This window comes from Microchirus variegatus (assembly GCF_963457635.1).
Source record: "Microchirus variegatus genome assembly, chromosome: 16".
Lineage (NCBI taxonomy): Eukaryota > Metazoa > Chordata > Actinopteri > Pleuronectiformes > Soleidae > Microchirus > Microchirus variegatus.
This window is the reverse complement of record NC_139817.1, coordinates 22,091,570-22,112,869: the sequence shown is the minus strand read 5'-3', so window position 1 is coordinate 22,112,869 and position 21,300 is coordinate 22,091,570. Positions and strand designations below refer to the sequence as shown.

The window sequence follows — 21,300 nt, the reverse complement described above, 5'->3', positions numbered from 1 at the left end:
CATCTCAGGTGAGGTTTGTCTCTTTTTCTTACTTTGGCAACAACATACATTTTTTTTCCGCTTTTCATTGTGTAAAGTCACTCATTGTTGTTAATTGAGCAGGAAAACATAAACATGCTTATTACAAGTCACGGACAAGATGTGTATTTGTCTTATTTATGGTAAATTATGGTAAACATCATACAGATTAATGAGCGACAGTAAGAAATAAAAGTGCTGCAGGCTCGTGTCTCGTGGATGTAAATCAGAATCGCACCAGGAGAAAGTGCGACTTTTGTCGCCTCAGAGCAATTAATGCAGTGTGTGAGTGAGTGTGTGTGTGTGTGTGTGTTTGTGTATTCTAGTGTTGACGAGCAGCTTAATCTGAGTGTAAATCTGAGGATGTCAGTTAGCCCTTAACAGATCCCAGCTTTCATATCAGTTAAATGACAGTGGGTGGACTGAGGGACTCCCTGCTGTGACGTCAACAGCTCCCTGTCGCGGGACCACGTGGACGCGCAGTAGGTGAACAGTAATAACGACGCCGTGTGACGTCATATCACATCATATCCACGGTGACTGTGGGGCGCGAAGTGCAATTATTTATGTAAATTGCAGGTATCTCCAAAATGGTGAGTTATGGATAATAACAGTGACGTCATTTGTCCCAGAAATCAAATGTTCACGCTGACGAGTAAGAATTCAATAATAATAATAAAAAAGTGTACTTGTAAAACATTTCAGAGCAGATGTTTAAAGTTAAATTGGCTCCAGCGACGTCTCGAGACATTCGCGCCTTTTATGGCGCGTGCGCCAGGGCGCTTTTTTTTTTTGCCGCCGCTGCACCTGATTTAGCAGTTTACGTCAACAAATATGTCATATAATACATTTTTAAACGTAGCGCAGCAATTGGTCTTATAGTTTTTCCAGTTTTCCTCCAAACTTCACGTCACACAGAAGTGTGGAAAGTCGTTTTGCTAACTGAATACATCAAAACAACCAAGTTCCTATGGCCTCTTGTATGGTAAGACTTGCTTTTATCCTCTACTAACTTTGTTTGCATTCATTATACCTGCATGTACAGTATTATGTCACTTTTCCACTACATAGTCCAGGCACAACTCGCTCGGCACAGCTTTTTTTTTTTTTTGCTTTTCCATCAGTGACACCAGTACCTGGTACCCGCTCTGTTGATGTGCCAAGCGAGCTGAGTGTTGTCAGTAGAAGGGTCACGAACGCAACGTCCTGAAAAAAAATCCCTGAAAACTTTATTGCATTAATCTCCGACGTTTAGGGCAGAAATGTCCACATTAGCGAGTTAGCGAAGCAGCATTCGTTATACTTGTGCGATGACTTTGTTACAGAGTCAGTTACAGCTTGTGTTCATGGGTTCTTTGAACAGCCGCCATTTTGACAGGTTAGGATTAGGAAAATCACATTGTGTAAAATAATCAAATGGATGATGGCTGAGTTCCATTTTGCTTCCTGATGTAAACTGTTCACACAGTCTTAACTTATATAGGAACTGAACAGATTGTTCATGTGGGCTTTTTTCTGTTAGTGGACAGGAACATAAGCAATTAAAGTACTTACAGTTTAATAAACATATATTTTTTTTTTATTATTATTACATCCCATCCAAATGAATACAGTATGATACTTACCCTGTTGTGTATAATAAGAGAACAACAACACAGAATATATTAATAACAAGGATGCAAGTATGCAGTTCTCCTTTTCACATATAAATGTGTTTTTTTATAATAACAGAAAGTTTGTCGTAATCTTATTGTCAAACTATGTAAATAAGAACAGTTTGTCCTCACCTTGTCTTTGTGACGAGATAAACTGATTTCACAGCGTTCTGATGTTCGCCGAATGAAAACGTCACACATTTATATTCGTCCTCTTGTTAGTCTTGCTTTTCTTTTACCACTGAGTCAGCGCGCTGGCAGGAGAATTACCACTTGATTTATGGCACAGTGGTGCTGTGTTATTCCACATCCACAATAGGCGACAATAACGTTCACCCCCATGGTTCTCAAACTGGTACGTGAGCAGGGCGCGTGAGGAATTTTGACCAGATCATGTGGAAAACGGAACAAATATAGATCATAATAAATTAAATTATAATAATTAGTCACATTATCTCTCACTCCATACCAGTGTGTGAAGTATACGTGAGGAAGAAACCACATCATTGGTTGTTGTGGTTAACAGGAACTACAGGGATATGAAAGTTGCCTGTTTCCTGTTCTACTTTATTAAAAACGTAAGTAAAGCTAGTGTTCCCCACCTTGAAAACCCACAGATAAAACTCCATGTAGATTTTAAATCCACTGGCTTTGTGGTGGAAGCGTCTTGTGTTTTCCCTCCTTCATCAGGATAAAGACCAGAAACTCTGGGTTTGGGTGAGCACAATCCACTTCATGTTGACTGGAGCGTGTGAGCACAAGACAAAGAAGACTTTTCCCTGACTTCAACCCCCGTCTTTAATTTAGGACCCACACACACACACACACCAGACCCACTTGTGTGTGTGCGCCTATGAGCCAAGCAGACCCAGCGCTGACAGCTGTGTTTCGAGAGCAGACAGAATCCAGACAATAATCATGGAGGTCAATTCAGAATGTGAATTCATTTGGTGTCACAATACTCCTCCCCTGACGTTTTTACAGGGTTAATTGGGCTTTTCTTTCATTTAAATGACACCCGTATGTGAACGAGCGAGGGTAGAGTTCCCTATGTCGGTGAAATGAAGTGTATGTATTGTGTTTTTAACTCTAATCCGTCTTTGTCTTTGTCTCTAGACCCGAAAACCCACACTGGGCAGACACCCCGCCATGAGTCCCCAGGAGCCAGCTATACTGTCCACACTGTCCTGGTCCAACGACCGCCCCTTGGGGTAGCAGGGGAAACATGGACTCCATCCTGGTCGTTGCCACCAGAGTTCTCCAGGGCCCCAACACGGATACCACCATATACACAGAGTAATGATTGAGTTGACCCTGGAGGGCTCAGACTAGACTACGTTTGATGGCTGCAGCACAGAGGGTTAAGGGGACTGAGGCGTACCTTTATTATATAGATGGACAAAGTCAGATCTGACCTCCGAGTATAGCCAGTTATTATATTAAACTCCCGATTCTTTTAAATTCAACCAGTTCTGGGTCACATCAGGCATCACAGTCACCATGCCCAGGCCAAGGGCCGGACCTGATCCTCCACCTGAGGACATTTACGAGTTCTCCATGGACGCAGAGGAGGCTCAGTCTCTCCAGCTCTGCAGGAAACCCACGGAGGAGACGTCTCCTCTGAGCAAATACATCGAGAGCGAACACCAGCAAGCGGGCCTCTTCTCTCTTTCGCCTTTCGATGGCTCCCCGGACGACGCCGCCGTTGACCTGCAGAAGAAGCGGAGGAAGAAATGCGGCGAGTGCACCCCGTGTCTGCGGAAGAAGAACTGCGGCACCTGCGGCAACTGCCTGAACCGGAAGACGGGCAAGCAGATCTGCAAGCTGCGCAAGTGTGACGAGCTGAAGAGGAGACGCGGCGAGTGGGAGGTGAACGAGGTAAGGATATGTGTTCGTTATGTGATAATATTACCATTGCTGCCTGGGATATACTGTAGTGGTGAAAATGGTTGGTTCCGATTTAGACATACACTACCGTTCAAAAGTTTGGGGTCACCTATACAAGTTTTTTGTGTTTTCCATTAAAAGTCACACTTTTATTCATCAAAAGAGTTGCAAAATGAATAGAAAACATAGTCAAGACATTGACAAGATTAGAAATAATGATTTTTATTAAGAAATAATCATTTTGCCCTTTCGTCAAAGAAGCAGCAAAACTGTTTTCAGCCCTTGAACGGTTTTCAAGGGTTTTCTAATCATCCAATAGCCTTCTAACGTGATTAACAAACACAATGCACCATTAGAACACTGGAAATGGGCCTCTATACACCTATGTACATATTCCATTAAAAACCAGACGTTTGCAGCTAGAATAGTCGTTTACCACTTTAACAATGTATAGAGTGTATTAATGATTAATTCAATGTTATATTCATTGAAAAAAAAGTGATTTTCCTTCAAAAATAAGAACATTTATGTGACCCCAAACTTTTGAATGGTAGTGTATCAGCATTCAAGTACTGCTATTTCTATAAACCAGCGACCCAGACATTTTGGCTGCCATTAGGGAAAGTGTGAAAACATATTTTAGATTTAACCAACGGCTAATTTTTATAAAATCTTATGTCTACAATGTTTTATGAACATCTTTACCTCAAGAAAAGTCCAATAGCTGCTGTATCACTGTCTTTTGGACAGGGAACATGTCATACACTGGTGAAATGGTTGTAATTCAAGCAGCTGCTTTTGCTGCTGAGCCTCAACACTGATGCACTTTAACTTAAAGTCAGAAAAGTAGGAGGACACACTCAGTCGCATGCTCACTGAGGAGGATAGAGATGGGAATCCTGATCCAAAGCCAATTGTTTCACAGTCTTTAAGACCCTGTGAAAAACTTTTGTCTGAGTGGACACTCAGTGTGTGTGTGTGTGAGTGTGTGTTTGCGTGGCCACTCAACAGCAGCACTGCAGAATTCCTGCAGTTGCCTGAGCTTTGAGCTCTGACCTCTGCGACTTGTGAGTGAGAGCGGGGGTTAACCTTAGGCCGTTTTTTCTATCTCTTCCTCCGCGTGTGCGTGTGTGTGCACGTGCTTGTCTTTTAAGAGCGTGCAGTGCTGCGTTAATGCCGGTGTGTGTGTGTGTGTGTTGCGTCACAGTTAAATGGGGCCGGGGGATGGGCGGTGGAGTCGAGGAGGACGGGGAAAAAGCGGTAGATGATCAGCACATCGGAGGAGGAGAAGCAGGAAAAACAAGAAAAGGCTTTTAGAGAACAAACAATGGACACGTGCGGCCTCTCCAAAGGCCATTAAACAGCAAAACAAGAACGTCAGCTCTGAACATTCCCACGCTCATCATAAAAGTGGAACATTGTTTTATTAAAATGAGAAAAAATAGAAAGCACAGGAGCTGTTACATGGCTTATGAATACGTTTTTAACACATCTTTGAAGGCAAAAACACATTCTAATCATCGTTTCCTGGAGGATGGAGTCACCTGGGCAAGATTTGAGTTCTTAAATGAAAGGTTTTTTTTATCAGCCTGACTCATCAACTGCTGTTTGACTCACACTGTAACTACTATGAAGATAATATGTGTGTAATTAAAGACCACGGAGCAACTGCACCTTCTTGCTGCTCAGCGCGTCAGCACTTCAGAGGTGTGTATGTCTCTGCACGCAGGGACACGTTAACTGTTGACGAGCACAAACGGCAAAGTCTGCAGGAAAGGATCCCGGGGTTTGTTTAGTCCCAAACAGGAAATGAGGGTTGTCATTAGCACTTCTGCAGGCCGGCCCTGCCCTGTCTGCACTCGGGTTTCTGCAAATGAAGCTTCGTTTTGTAGAAACACAAAAGAAGAGACGAGACATTTAGACGTACAATCTGACTGTCGGTCACGTGAGTTCAGCAGCTGAGGGACGCAGTCTTGTTTAAAGAGGGTTTTTAAATTGTCTTTTTTATTTTGTTGCTGAGGTGCATAATAGATATTTATAGCCCCCATGTTTCCAAACCTGTGACCTCTGAGGGAACTTTTACTCCTTTCAGTCAAACTTTCCCCCTCTTTCCTCTCTGTTCTCCTCTGAGCATCTGCCTCCAGTGTCTGTCATCAACCTTTCATTTCATACCAGCAGTAACATTTGAGCAAATCCTCCTCAACTCCCCTTTGTATTAGATACTGTAGAAGATACAGTACCGTTCAAAGGTTTGGGGTCACTATTTTCAATGAATATAACATTAAATGAATCAGAAATACACTCTATACATTGTTAATGTGGTAAACGACTATTCTAACTGCAAACGTCTGGTTTTTAATGGAATATGTACATAGGTGTATAGAGGCCCATTTCCAGTGTTCTAATGGTACATTGTGTTTGCTAATCGTGTTAGAAGGCTATTGGATGATTAGAAAACCCTTGAAAATGCTTGTGCATAGGGATGTGAATCTTTGTGTGGCTCACGATTCGATTCAAAATCGATTCTCGATTCAAAAATTGATACAATGCGTAGTGTGTTAAGGCAGATTATGGCATCAAAACAGTAGAGTTTGTGTAAGATAATGTGATAATGTGATCACACAAAGGCAAACCTAAGACAAAAGTTAACATTTATTAATTCAAAACAAATAGAAACTTACTTACTGTACAAAAAATAACTTGCATAAATAAAAGCTTAGACTAGCTGCCTTTTTCTCCAGAAGTTACAAAGTTGTTTCCTCCTCGTCCTTCCTTCCTCTGGCAAAGATTTTATCTGCTTCTTTTTCACTGCCTCAATCTTATAGCCGGTACCTGGCCTAAGGTGTGTGTGTGAATGTGTTTGTGTAGTGCCGTGAAGTCATTTGTGTTTCTGTGATTCTGAGGACTCCGGATCGGCGTCCCTGATATTTACAAGGCTGGTTTTCCACCTACAGACAGTAGGGGGAGTGCAGACCTCCCTCAGTCTCCCCACAACAAGTCATTTAACATCACAATGACTCTGAAGATGTTACATTAGGGTACAAATCCTGCATAATTCTGCTTTAAAGGAAATGGAACTTGCATGGAAAGTGTGCATTACTGGAATGTAAAGCATTACTGAGTAGGGGCATGATCGTTGCATGTCTCCTGACCCTTTACGGTTTATTTATTAAAGGTGCGGAAATATACCAGGGCCTTTATAGGTCAGGTGTAAACACTGCAATACATTTGTCAGTGAGAACAAGATGTGCCACTGTCACATTATTATTTATTTCAATTAATCATGAGACTGCTTTCCTTTCTTCCACTTCCTCACCTGTCCTTAATAAATTCTGAGCATTATATGCAGCTGTAAATTTGCCATCAGCACATCACAGATCATCACCGAGCCAGGCTGTAACAGATATTGTTACAGAATGATAATCACCCCCCACACATCATTCTTCCTGCTCTCGGAACAGCAGGGGATACTGCAGCTTTTCCTCTATAAACATGCTTTTAACCAAGCATCCTTCCATCTATCCATCAATATTCCTCCCCCGCAATCCCTCCATCTGTGCCTTCTAACCTCTGAATAGATGCAGCAGCTTAGTCCCTTATTGCCTGGTAACCACATCCTCCATCTTCTCCTGTGACTGCTCAGCAGCTCACTGTTGCACTGCCATTAGCAGCAGCTCTTAACCTCTGCCTGTTGAGAATATAATGCAATACGATTGCATCCAGTCAATTGAATGTGTGTTTCACCCTTCGGCTACATCCACATCACACTCTGCATCTCACACTGTGGGGTTTTAGAGACCTCGAAAACAAAAACTCTCAAGGCAGCGTTTTTATCTGCACTGACAGAAATGTAGAGCTTTGATGCGGTTAGTGTTAGTGTTGGTGCGCCTCGTTAGTAGCTCTTTCTGAAATGAAGAGAAACAAATGCACATCTGTGTGTGCTAGTGTGGCTGCAGATGTATTTGTGCTAGAACACAATTATCTGTGTAGTTTTCTCAGAATCAGCTGGAAATGCTCATTTCAAATGAGAATGTAGCAGTGCTAACATTTCTCTGCAAAAGTGTCTCGTGCAGGTACCGTGTGCTTGTCCACATGTATGGAAAAGAGTCATCCTGTGCTATGTTTTGTCAGTTTAGAGAGCGTGACAGACAGATAATGCCACTAATTAGAGCAGGTTTAAGTGCGGCACATTCATCCTCCTGCAGCCAAATGCACAATTGTACAAACACGGGGTCTCACGGCGGCTTTAATGAGCTTCCCTCCCCTCTGTCTATGTGCTGGACTGGTGAATGTGAGCCGGTTGGTAACGGCAACAACAGACAAGCGAGTGAATGAAAGGAGGGAAGAAGGAAGTTGAATGAAGGGCATGGTGCTGTCTGTGAGTGGATCAGATATGCATCCGTGTGTGCTCGTAATTGGCAGGTGTGTGTGTGTTGAAGGCTGGGAAAGTCAGATGAAGGTTTGATTGGTTGACGCGCTCGCCGTTGCATCTTCCGTGTTTCGCGTAGACGCTCGGTCTTTCAATCTCTCACATTTCTGATAACAACAAACCACGGCTACCTTGAAAACGACTGTAGTGTCTCAACCACTGCTGCCTCGAACCCACCGGTAACGAAGTCCACTGAAACGGACAGCGGCTCTTGCCGTCCGGATATACAAAAACGCGCCTCTGCTCACACGTAAACACACATTCACTCTCTCACACACGCACACACACACACGTGGCCCATCAGACGTCATCAGAGGGGATTTCCCATGCTGCACGAGCGCGTCAAACAGACACCAGAAATGCTGTGTCACTGTGTGGCTGCCTCACCTCCCCACACCACACTTTCAGCTCGCTCTCTCTTTCCGTTTTTTTTCCCCCTCTCTGTGTCTCTGTCTCACTGCCGCTCACCGTCTAGTCTTTTTCCCGCCTCGATGTGCTCGCGTCTTCGCCATGGCTGCGTGAACTTTCGCTGACTTTGTCTCGTCTTTTTTCCCAGAGACGCCTCTCGTTTTCCACAGCCACCGTTTTTCACTCGTTTCTGCTGTCGTCCGTGTCCTAACGGAGCGCTTTTGCTTCTGTTTATCCTCTCCGGTTTTAGCAAAACTAATGCATCTTTTCAGCGATATCCGCTTACTTGATTGGACGAAACCATTCCCACTCGACTCTTGTAGGTGATCCGTTTGGTATCGACGTGCGCTGATGTTCATGCTGGAGAGCAAAATGTAAACGATATGAAGGCGGCCGTTCAGAATAGTATGGCTTAGGAAGGATGTCATTCTCGTACAGATCGGGAAATGTGATTCTTTTTGGTGAAAGGTTGAAGTGCTCGCGTGTGTGAATTACAGAGGTCTTAAAAGTGGGTCGATCTTTGCGTTTGGCTGGTCATATTGAGTCTAAAAGTGGCGTTTAACTAATTTTTCTGTCTTCAGTTCGTGACTTTGAGTCAGCATATTCTGCCTGTCACAAGATGTGTGTGTGTGTGTGTGTGTGTGTGTGTGTGTGTGTGTGTGTGTGTGTGTGTGTGTGCGCGTGCACTGTGCAGTCCAGTCCAGTTATTGCAGGCAGCCCTGACACAGATGGTGCTCAGCCATACCACATACCAGAGGCATTGTTTAGGGAAGGCGAGTTCGAGGAGATAATTGACAGGCATATAGAGGACCCATCCCCCCCCTTATAGACACATGCGCGTGCACACACACACACACACACATATACACACCCACCTTCTTTCCACCTTTACTCTCTTTTTCTGTTTGGCAGGTCTGCACACACTCACAAACAAATTCACCGTCTTTCCCTTTTGTAATTTAACCTCCTTTTAAGCATCTCTCTCGCTCTCTTTCTCTCTCTCTCTCTCTCTGGCGCTCTGTCGCCGCCCTCCCCGGCTCTCCTTCAGTTTCACCCTAGCAGCAGAGCCCGGCCCGGCCTCTGATTGGTGGAAGTAGACTGCCTTTGTGTGCTATCTCTAGTGTGACGTCTCCCCGGCGACCTCTGTGTGCGTGTGTTTTGTGTGTGTGTGTGTGTGCATTTGTCCATGAGTGTATATGTTTAAAGAGACAGATAGAGAGAGAGAGAGGGGGGGGGGGCATTCACATCATGTATGCAGAAGGAGAAGAAAAAAAAAAATACTGAGCGAGTGGGAGGAAGGAGTGATAGTGATCACAGAAAAAAAAACACTGCTGTTGAGTATGTGTGTGTGTGTGCGGTAAACCTATTGGCATACTAGCAGGAGAGAGAGAGAGAGAGAGAGAGAGAGAAGGAGGGAGGGGGTAGAGCGAGAGTGTTAGCGACAGAGAGAGAGAGAAAGAGAGAGAGAGGGGAACGTGCATACGAGGGCTCATGTAAAACCATAGTAAAAACACAAGATGGCTTCCTGAATGGGCTGCTGGAACAGACGAGAGAAAGAGAGATCAAGAAAGAGGAGTGGAAAGAGAGAAAGAGAGCGACACAAGAAAGGGATAGAGGTGAAGACGAGAGGGGGTTGGAGCCTTCTGATGGGGATACGGCCAGCGGACGGAGGAGTACAAACCGAGGCAGCTCAGAGACTTGGAGGGTAAATATTCATCAGTCCAGACGATTTTAGGATTGATAGTTTGTGTGTGTGTGTGTGTGTGTGTGGGAGGGTGGGAGGGTGATGGATGGAGGGGGTGAGATATGGGATTGGCGGGACTGGGGGGGGGCGGCTCAAGACAAAACACATTATTTAACATTGAGTCCAGCCAGAAACCGTGTAGACAAAATGTGAAGATGCTTTTGTTTTATCAGCCTCAGCTTTGGTTTGATGAAGCCTTTCCCACCCCTTATTATCATTATTATTATTATTATCATTATTATTATTATTATTATTATTACACCTCACTCTTTTCTAAAAAAAAAGACACTCTTTTAAAGTTACCCTTTAATAATAAAAAAAAAACCAGGCTCTGCCAACTTGTCTGAGGTATTCATCAGAGAGGCCATGCCAGGTTAGTGTACAGACATTACATAATTGTATAAATGAAATAGAACCCTCGGCTCTGCTTTCTCACCGCTGTGAGCTCAGTGCCGGCAGTAGAGGGAAGTGCCGGCTCACCGTCTGAGCGCAAATCAAAGAAAAGTGATTTGTGTGCACACGGCTGCTTCTCGGCGGTCGCTGAGGTTGACAGCGCTGACGAGACGTAGAGTGTCGCGCGCGTCGTACCTGGCCGTCCAACTGTCCTCAATGATGGGTCTGTCTGAACAGGCCTTTGTCGCATTATTCTATTGATTGTTATTCACTCCCCCTCCCATCTCTCTCTCCCATCTCTCTCTCTCCCTCTCCCTCTTCCTCTCTTCTCTCTCTGTTTAATGGCTGTAAAGGTGGAATATTTTGAAGACAACAATCGAGGCTGTTTGGGAAACCTTAAACTGGCAGCTGAGGTAAGAGAGGGCATTGGGTTTATGTTTCACTGCTGTCTCTGTCTGTGTATGTGTGTGTGTGTGTAATATCATTATCAGTTGCTTTGATTCTATTCGTCCACACAGTTCCTCTATTTTTTTTAACCTTAAGAACTTTTGTTTTAATGTTGGTATGGATTGGTTTATCCAGTAATTCCCGTTTCACAGAAAAGGCTGGTGTTTTCCACGTCGCCAAGTTAGTAAGGTTGTTTGTTTCCGCTCTCCAGCGAAGTCATGAGCTCATTACATAATCCCTGATATCATCGCGAGGTGGCAGCTGCCCCTGGTTGTGTCTATCGGAGTCGCGCCCTGAGCTGACGACATGAAATCAGCTACTTTGACTTTATCTCCAAGTCGCGGCGCTGAGCTGAGCGCCTTAGCCATGAAGTGGCAGCATCCTCAGTTTAAAGTGTCCCACGCTGCCCACTGATTGGTGCCAGAGGCAGGCATGTGTAGATATAAGAGACCAGAGAGAAGAGGCAGGAGGAGGAGGAGGAGGAGGAGGAGGAGGAGGAGGAGGAGGAACCCTGTGTGTTGGCTCAGGAGCGAGGGGGCCGTCCTTGTTCTCCAAGGTTCTGGAGTCAAATGAGGTAAAGGGAGTAAAAGTTAGTGGGTCACGCATGCGTAGGTGTTTGATAGCCACGCGTAGTAAACGTGCGGCGCGTGGCCTCTGAGAGCTGCTGTTCTGCGACTCGCCGAGTCGGGGCACGCGCGTGTGTTTATGTGGAGAGGAAGTGTGAGCGGGCGAGGATTCACAGAGAAAAGCACGGCAAGGCTGTGAAGTTATTAGAGTCCTGTGACTGTTCTCTCTGAGCAGAGGAAAGAAAGTCTCAGTCCTTCAAATCCCAGACACGAGTCGGGATTCAAACGTGCTGATAATTTACACCAGATATGTCGACCTGTGTTACTGTAGTGACGGGAAATATAGGTCAGTCGGTCTCATGACGCGTGGCACGAATGGGTTTAAGTGACATAGCTCTCTCTGTAACTCCGCTCTAATCCCGACTCGCGTGCAGTCTGTCTCTTTATCAACAAAGGTTTCATATATACACCCGTGTGGTTTGTGAGCGAAGCTGTTGACTTATACAAACGTGTGTTCTCTGCCGTTGTGACATTGTCTGTCTTCTTTGTGTGTGTGAAGGTGTGTTTTCTTTTCAGCCATAAATTCAAACCTGGTTTAAACCCAACAAGCTGCTTGTACACGTGTACCACGGATAAAGACTGTTGAGTCAAAGTTGTGTTGATGTTTAACTCTAAAGATATCCACGTGTTAATAACATAGTAACATAGCAGTGCAGTAGTAGACGATAGAAAACAAGACTGTTTCAGTTTCACAGCACAGTGTTACACGCTGATTTCTCTGACTTTAAAGGTTGCCAACGTAGACAGACAGACAGACAGTCTGAACTCCTGTGATTTTTTTTTCTTTCCACGCCCATGCACAGGATATCCTCTTTCAACATGAGGTGAACGTCTCTTGGTGGGAAAGAGCTGAGCGTGTAGAGTAGAAACACTCAGTACCCGTGCGTGCGTACGTGACAGACGACGGAACATTCGCTAATCATATGTTTGGCAGCGCGTGGAATCCCCGGCCCTCGCTCACGAGGGGTTAACACTGACCTAGTTTCCGTGGCAACACTGAGTGTCTGATGACATCATTGTTTTAATTTTAGCTCAAGTCCGGCATCCAAGGTTGGTCACATGACCGACTTGTCGGCAGCGCACAGATGTGTGTGTGCGTGTGTAGTAAGTGTAGAGAGTCAGGAAGTGGAGGGTTTGACATCACCTCTTCCATTCACTGTTGGCTCTGGTTGTGTTTACTGCTCTGTGAGGTTTCCACTCGGTCTGTACAGAACTGCAGCAGCAGCACACGCTGTATCACTGTGTTTTTGTTCTGACGTCATGTCGTTCTGGGCTTTGTTTGGTTTTGACTTGACGTCACGGTGTTTTGAAATGATTCACGTTACGGTTTATCGATTTGGGGGAAAATGTGTCAGTGATTTGTCTGAACAGTGTCGTGGTTTGGTTTGCGATATGACTTTTTAAATTCAAGACTCAGTTCACTGTTGCTGTGTTATAGTTTGGATCATTACTATCAAAATCTGAACTTTTATAATGGAATGTGAGGACTTAAGAACGCAACTGCAGCTTACTACAGTGTTCCAAATTGTAATTTAGATTTAAAATTGATTTAAAATTGCTCTAAATTGTCACTCCTTACTCAGAGATAGTGAATAATAAAGGTGGCACAATAACATAACTCTTATCCAAAATAATAAAAAATATATATCTGTGTTGTCTTAAGTTGGCAACATTGGCACAAATATATAATATGACTATATAATCATACTTATTATATGTCTGTGTGTCAATATAATATTGATATCTGGATTTTGATACAGCTTTCTCAATGATACCTTTTTCAATAACGATTTTATTAAACAATACAGTACGGTGAAACACACATTTTTCTTTTTTTTACGGACTCAAAGTGGCTTCATAAACAAAAGTAAACAAGTAAATTAAAATATAAACCTGTCATTTTTTGCCTTGACTCTTCATCAGGGTTGGCAGTTGGCAAAACACAATACACACATACTCTTCTCTAATCCTGACCCAGCATAACATCCTGGTCAAACAGCATGCAGCGTGCTTATTGGCTCACTGATGCTGATGAGATGAACTCTTCATGTAACTTAAGGACACAGAGGAAGTTCACTTGATACCAGTCATAGCTGTATCTGTCTTTATCTCCCCCTCAGCATGATAATAACATTTAGGTGTAATCATTGTGAGCAAGTAAACGTTAACCATTAACTGTCCTCTATAACCCCGCACGCGAATCCAGGAGGAGTCACCTGATATCTATCACTGAACAACTGTTGCATCAGCTGCTCTGGGCTTATTGTAATGGATGTAAAAGAGGTTTATTATGGAGGACATGAAAACAGCTGCTGCAGATCCTCATTAGGTGATGCATTTACATGCAATCATCAATACTCAGCGACAGGGAATTAGTCTCTCTCAACCTACACTGATTCCTGGTATGATGACGTTGTGTTCGGGGTCTCGTAGGCGTCATCATCGGTGGTCGGTGTGTGTTTTATGTCAGCCGCCACCGGTGCCGCAGTTAATAAAAAATGAATGGAAAGAGAAGGGGGGAGGAGCTCTCAGCTGTTGCCGGAGCTCTTTAACTCTCACCTCACTGGCTCAGCGCTCCTCTGCTGCTCCCACTGGGCACGTGCGGTTCATTCAGCCGAAATCCCACTGCTGCCGCAAGACTCGACCAGGTTTTATGTAACACAGAGTCACAGCTGTGTCAGGTGATCGTCACACATACGTGTGTGAATATTTGTTTTTTTTTAGTATGTTTACAAGGATGTGGCGGAGGCTGATATCTCCAGAGAAGGTGAGGGAGCGATGTCATTAAGGCATAAATAAAGACTTGTTGTCTCGTTGTCTACAAACCCATCTGCCCCTGCAATGAAAACTACATTCTGACTTTTTTTCTCCCCCCTGTTTTGACGACTGGCCCTTTAAGCCCGGCTTCGCCTGACTTGAACATATGGGAAGCTAATCTTAGCCCACGACCTGAGTGGGACAAGACTGGCAACCAGCCACTGCTGCGCAGGGCTGAGGACGGTTTGTCTGGCTTTCTCTCTCGTTCTCGAGCCGTTTGTTGTTGAACATTGAATTATTGTCGAACATTATAATCCAAGACTACGTGCTGTTAATCATTACATCTACGTGCGCTCAGCTTTGACTGCTAAGCTACACACTCATTGTGTTCTTGTAGTGTAGTGCTTCCTTCTGGTTGTTGTCCACTCTCTTTGTTTCAGGCATTTTCTCACGTATTATGTTTATTGATTACTTCCCTCTCATTCTTTTCATCTGCCAAACCTGAAGCACAAAGAGCTGCCTTTTACCCCCCCCCAACACACACACACACACACACACAAACACACACACACGCACACACACACACGCTTTCTCCTCCTCCTTATTATTTCTCTGTTGCTCCACCCTTCCCAACAGCCCACCCCACTGCCCATCACCACCTTTTAATTTTTTCCCTCCTCCCTCCTACAACCACTCCTCCCTTTCTCTTTGTGAAGCGTGTGTGTATATATATGTGTGTGTGTGTGTGTTTGTTGGGGGGGGGGGGGGGCTGCTTTCCCCAGCTGGGTGATTCGTGCTGACTTGCACGTGCCAAATGTCAGGCGGTGTGACTCAGACTACTCAGACTGGATACGCTACACTCGTTACTACATCGCACACCCAAACACACCCTGAACCTAATACCATCCCTGGCCGCGAAGTAAACAGACAAACGGCCGCGGTGACGAAACCTTAAATATTAACAATGTGTTTACAGCGTAGTGGAATACAGAGACAGAGGCACTCACTCGAAGTATGCAACTGCTAATACTCATGAGATATTTAACTGAAATGTGTCCCTAATGTGTTCAGCCGGGCTCAAACTCTTTGTTTTGCTCTTTTGAACGTTGTACACACTCTAGCCCAGTACCCTCTTTGCCCCGCCCCCACCAATAAACCCCGTGATCCTTACTGAACAATCCAATACTGTATGAATGCTCGCAACAGACTGTACGTGTAGTGGGAAATTCCTCCAAAAATATGTCTCGGGCATTTGCCGGAGCTTTTCGTGTGTCTTGGCGTGTGCATTTAAAGGGACAGGCGTGACTGTTGTGTGTAAAGAAGGCGATGGATAGAGCGGTGAAGAGGGGGGAGCAGGAGAGAGAGAGAGTGACAAAGTGTGTCAGATCAGATGACCTTGATGCCATTAGACTGCAGGCTAGAGGGGTGGGGGGTGGGTTATTGCAGCAACGGTGGAGAGAGGTGGAGTCAGCTGACAGGAAGAGAAAGGAGGAGGAGAAAGGACCCTCATGTCATGACCGTGATGCTCATGTGAGTCCTTTAATGGCTCCTTGTCATCGAGCTAAATGAAACAAGCTGAGGTCAAATCACGTCAGTTCTCGCGCTGAGCCTGTGACACCAAATCATACTGTATACACACACACACAGGTTTGCACAGATACTCTTCTTTGGACACTGCATTGACTCGATTCAATTGGACAGCCCTAAACAAAGCCTCAACCCCAGCTTTCTAACCTTAAGCTAATGACAATTCAAATCTTAAAGGTGCATTATGTAATAAATCTAAAGCAACCGGCCATAAAACCCTCCTAATATGTCACAGAGACTCAGGAATAATGTTTTTTTGCAGACTGCAAATCATGTTTATGTTTTGAATTCATGTTTTTAGCATGTGGCGCCACCTACCGCCGTCTACCAATCATTGCAGTCAGAAGAGTCTCAGCTGCGGCGCAACCACGGGTTGCCAGTTACGTCAGAAAACAAAACCTAAAAGAAGACTCTGTATTTTGAATTTGAATGTAGTAACTGTTTTTGGCCACATTCTTACGTATGGCATCTTTAACTTAGTCAGTTCTGAAGAAGTTCTGACAAGGTCACTGTTTCAGTTTCTAAAGGGGTAACAAATAAATGCAGGCACACACACACACACACACACACACACACACACACACACACACACGTGAGATGTTCTGGTAAAAAGGAAATCAAAAGCTCTTATTTCAGCATGAGGGTTTCATGTCGAGGCTTTGTTGAGGAGAAAGGAGAACGATGACTCAGGTTTAGTCATATGTAAGTCACACACTGCTGAGGATTGGACTTTTGTTGTCAGTCATCCCTCCTACAACCAAAAAATCTTTCCTCCATGCTGCTGAGAAACCATGAGCAAGATACAGAGAAGTGAGAGAGCGAGAGAGAGAGAGAGAGAGAGAGAGAGGCAGATGAGGGCGTGAATCAACTCCCTTCACTGATCATTTTGACTACATTGTGAGATGAAGTGATCGATTTGTTTCTCTCTGACTGCACCGTCCTCTCCATCTCAATGCCCGGTTACAACAGGTTCACTGTAAGTGTTTTTTTTTTTATTTCATTTTCTCTCAAGGGTTAAAGGTGTTCAGGTTGTTAATTGTAGTCATTTCAGAATTGCTGAATCTCAGTCTTGTGTTAGTTAACTAGGACATGGGAGACTGCTTTTCCCCCTTGAGGTTATGATGTAGCCGGTCTCATGTTATCGAGTGGAGATGCAACCTGTTGTGTGTCACGGTTCATTTCAGGACAGCTCTTTCTGGCAAACCTGAATTTCAGCTTTGGGATTTTGCTTCTGTTTGATTAAACAATGACATCTTGAAGGCAGGAACGCCTCTGAAGTCACATTTACAATGAGCTTCATGTGGCAGTCAAGCTGCTCAGTCTTCTAATGAGACAAATTTTGTCATTTACACCGTATTTACACGCCGAGTATCTACGGTACGTCACGTGCTGCGGTGGAGCTTCCTTTTAACGTTGTGACGTTTCAGTCTAATTGAACACCGCTTGACTCAGCTGTGTACAAGGACAGTGACGGGCTGCTCTGATGTGTGAATTGTGGTTGACCTCTGTTTCTTTATGGTCTTTTAAAAGCTATGAAAGTGTGATAACCATGTTTTCATTGTAGCAGGGTTTGATAAAATCATTTATTCGGGGAAATGCTGTGTAGCAAACATATTTCAAGATCCCCCCCCCCCCCCCCCCTGCACAGAGCGGACTAACTGTGTGAAACGGCGTGTTGTGCTCAGTAGGTCTTTGTTATGATCTGTGCGTGGACAGCATGTGACTCAGGGGTTAAGTCGAGCTTTGAGCGAGAAACGCAGTGTCACCGCAGGCGAGGGTGATTTTTGGAGTGCATGTAGGTGTGTGGTGTTGGTGGTTTTTAAGAGTGGGCATAATATACAGTATGTCAGATGAAACGTGTGCCCACCCAAGTGGTGGAGGCGAGGATCCTGGTGGGAGCCGCTGCTGACGCTGCAGCTACGTCACCACCACATGTATTTCCCACCTCTCTTGCTCACTGCTCATTGGCTCTCCCGTGGTCACGTGACCCAAACGTTCTACTTCTCTCCTTCTCTTAGACGGCTTCGGCTGCGCCGCGTTTCCCCTCGGGGATTGACGCTCATCTGTGTGTGTGCGCGTACATATACGAATGTGTGGCAATCGCGAGGCAGACGGTGCACAATTTACAGGGCCAGAGAGCGGCTGCGTTAGGAAGTGTTCGTACGGTAATGCTAGAGGGAAAAAAAGGCTCAGGAAACAAAACAGAGAGGCACATCGAGAGAGGGAGAGGGAGGCAGATTGAGAAAATGAGACAGGGTAAGCAAATGTTAAAAGAAAAAGCAGGGAAAAGGCTGCTGAAGTTAATCCAGCCAGAGCGCAGTGTAGCCAGCGTAAGCTCTGGAACATAAAAAAAATACTCTGAGATGGAGGAAACAGCCATGTTTTTTTTCTCCCCTCATCCTCCTCGTAAAAAAATCTGCTCGGAAAAAAACCCAACAGCAGTGTTGGAGAGAAGCGAGGAGGAGGTACCGTAAAGTCCGGTCATCTAGCGAGTGGACATGAGACGACAACATCCAGCGATCATGACGACTTTGATGATGATGATGCTGATGATACAGGCAGTGACACCAAAGCAGAGCAATGGTGAGGAGAGAACTACAGGACGTCACCACAGGCTGTCGAACACGAGAGTCTTGCGTCCCTCGCAAACACGGATGGGTTGAACACTTGTGTTTGCTGGTGGCGTTTCGACAACAGCAAACAGTCTTCTTTCTGTTTGTAACCTCTTCCGCTTTCTCATCATTTTCTTCTCTGTCGCAGAAGCAGTCACACGAAAAACTGAGTGACTCTGACATTCATGTTATTGCTACAGACTTTCCCTCTCCTCGGTATCTTTCCCCGTTCCTTTTCTCCTCTTCCTGCTGGTCTTGCCTGCCGATGTCGAAGTGTGATGCGATGTTCTCTCCTCTGACAAACATAGCCGCCTTGCTCGTTTTCTAATCATTTTGCCATCAATGTTCCATTTTTCTGCCTGCTTTTAGGCGATGGAGTTGACAATAGAGAGCTTTGAAGAATTAATTTGTATATCAACCGACCCTTAGCTTCCATCTGCGAGAACCCTTCCACCTTGTCCATATCCTTTGGATCTTTGAGGAAGGGCCAGCGAGACCACCAGCAAGCCTTGGTGTACGATCTATTTTTGCGCCACTTGTTAAATTTACGCTTCCCTTTCCACGCAATGAATGGGCGACTGATGTGAATGTGGATGGGAAAGATAACGGATGTTGAGGAACCATTTGTGTTTGGCTTCTCCTTTTGCCCAGGGTTAGACGTCGCGCGAGGAAGGAAATCTCCATAAGGAAAACAGATACCTTCTGCAGGAAGGAAGAAATGTCGTTGTGAGTTGAGAGTGTGTGAATTTTGCTCGTCGGCCGCTGGTTTTGCCTCTGGAATCAACAGCGATGGTCTGTCTTTGCAGAAATTGCTAGTGCTTGGCTTTTGTTGCCTCGGCAAACACACAACACAATCGAAATGTAACATCATCTCATGCAGTAGAGTAAGTAGTGTTAAAGGGCACGGAGAGATACAAAGAGAGATGCTTTCTCATTGCTAAGAGCTCTGCTGCACTGTGCTGTTTCCTAGGCTGCCGCTACGAGTGACTATCCCTCGCATTTCAGTCTGTTTCTGCTCACTGCATACTCCATTCCATCGTACGTGCCCGCTGTGGCTCAGATAATGGCCTCTCGCTCTGCACACACTGAAGAGAGAGAGGAGATGGAGGGAGAGGCTGTGTGAGAGGGAGGGGAATGGAGGGAGGGAGGAGAATGGAGGGAGGGGGGCCCGGGGTGGTTGGAGGGGGGGGACTGCGAAGAGAAGCCGACTGCATGTGTTGCCGAGAGAAAGAAAGAGGATATTGAAAAAAGGAAGGGAGGAGCAGACAGAGATAATGAGAAAGGAAAAAGGAGAGAACATAAAGCACTGGACATAAGGAAGCAAGGGAATAAGAAACGTATGTGCTGTGCAGAGGGAAGGTGTGCTGTGTGTATTTGGCTGTGTGTGTGTGTGTGCATGCATGTGCCTTTCGGCTCTCTCGCTGTCTGTGCGCTGCACAGACTGGAAGAAATTAAAAGGAACAATCTAATCTAAGGCCATACTGCCTGTAGGCTGCTATGTCGGCACACGAGTCTCATGCTCCTCTCTGTGTGCGCCTCTGCTCTCTGCTGTACAACCGACTCCGACTGGACGTCTAGGACCATGTAAGTATGCGCCGCTGGTCCTCAGGCTCTTTGCCGGCTTCATATTGTCAGCGTCTCTGTTTCATGTTTCTGCTCAGCACGGCGGCAACGGAAGGGGAGGGGGTAGAGGCACAAGCGGGAGGATAAGGGGTTGTTGTGTATCTAGGATTTAGGTTCAGCTGTCTATTCACGAGTTGAACTTAACCCCCTCGCTACCGCCGCTAGTATCTTTACACACTTTACCGCCTCCCTCCAGCTGTGTGTGTTTTTCTAGTGTTGTCAGGGTCACTGTGAAACAGAACTCACTTTGCCTTCACATGGAGCTTTGAAGACGTCTCTTGTTTAAAGGGCTCCCAGACACGAGGACCTTGTCTACCAGGTTCTGCGAGAGCTGATCTGGTTTGTTGTGTTGATGCTTTTGGATCTAGTGCGTCAAGCCTGGACAAATATGTGCATGTTTGTCCATTTGCGCACGACACAGTTAAAGGGAAGGCAGACATAGAGTAAATATTGGTCCAAGCACGTGATCTGTTCAGTAGCAGGCAGCCGGTAAGGTGTAATCATTATGTATATCGTTTTCACCTAAGATCAGGATATACTCATTTAAAAAAAAAGTCAGTAAAGGTTATGCGTGGTGTCACATTCGTCCTCTGCACCGGCGCAAGCGGGAAAACATCATCGTTCTTAAATATTCTGCAAGAAGTCCTCTAAACCCATGTGACTTCAGGCTGTGGTATTTGTTTTGTACATGTAACTGTGAGAAAAAGAGGAAAAGAGAGTGTCAGTGTGTGACTGACACTACATGACTGTGGGATGTTTGGTTGTGCAGTGTTGCAGTCGCTCTGTTTCAACACTGCAGTTCTCATAACTGCCGTGCACAGCAACCCCCCCCTCCCCTCCCCTCCCCTCCTTCCTCTTTCCCGTCTGATGCCACTGATAGTGCAGACATGAGGCCTCTCACGTATTGCATGCCGGCTGTTCACTGCTACCCCCAACCCCACACCACCTCTCTCCAATAGTATAGCTGCCCCCCCGGGATCCCCCATCAGACACCCGGCGCAGAAGGTGGATTGAAAAGAGCTGAGCATAAAGCCTGTCCAGTAATTAACCACTTCAAAAGCTTATTTCAGTCATATTCAAATGATGTGGAAGCTCGACGCCAGGCTCACTTCTA

At 45.3% G+C, this 21,300-nt stretch overlaps 1 protein-coding gene across 1 annotated transcript in view; it reads left to right on the top strand.

Moving 5' to 3' along the window:
* Window positions 1-3,173: 3,173 nt before the first annotated feature.
* The window catches only part of tet3 (tet methylcytosine dioxygenase 3), a gene marked incomplete at both ends in the record, with an annotated part of 32,685 nt that continues 14,558 nt past the window's right edge, over window positions 3,174-21,300 (top strand). Inside the window, one exon of the mRNA XM_083903185.1 lies at window positions 3,174-3,542. Coding sequence (XP_083759311.1) covers window positions 3,174-3,542 — 369 coding nt within the window. The remainder of the gene's footprint in view (window positions 3,543-21,300) is intronic.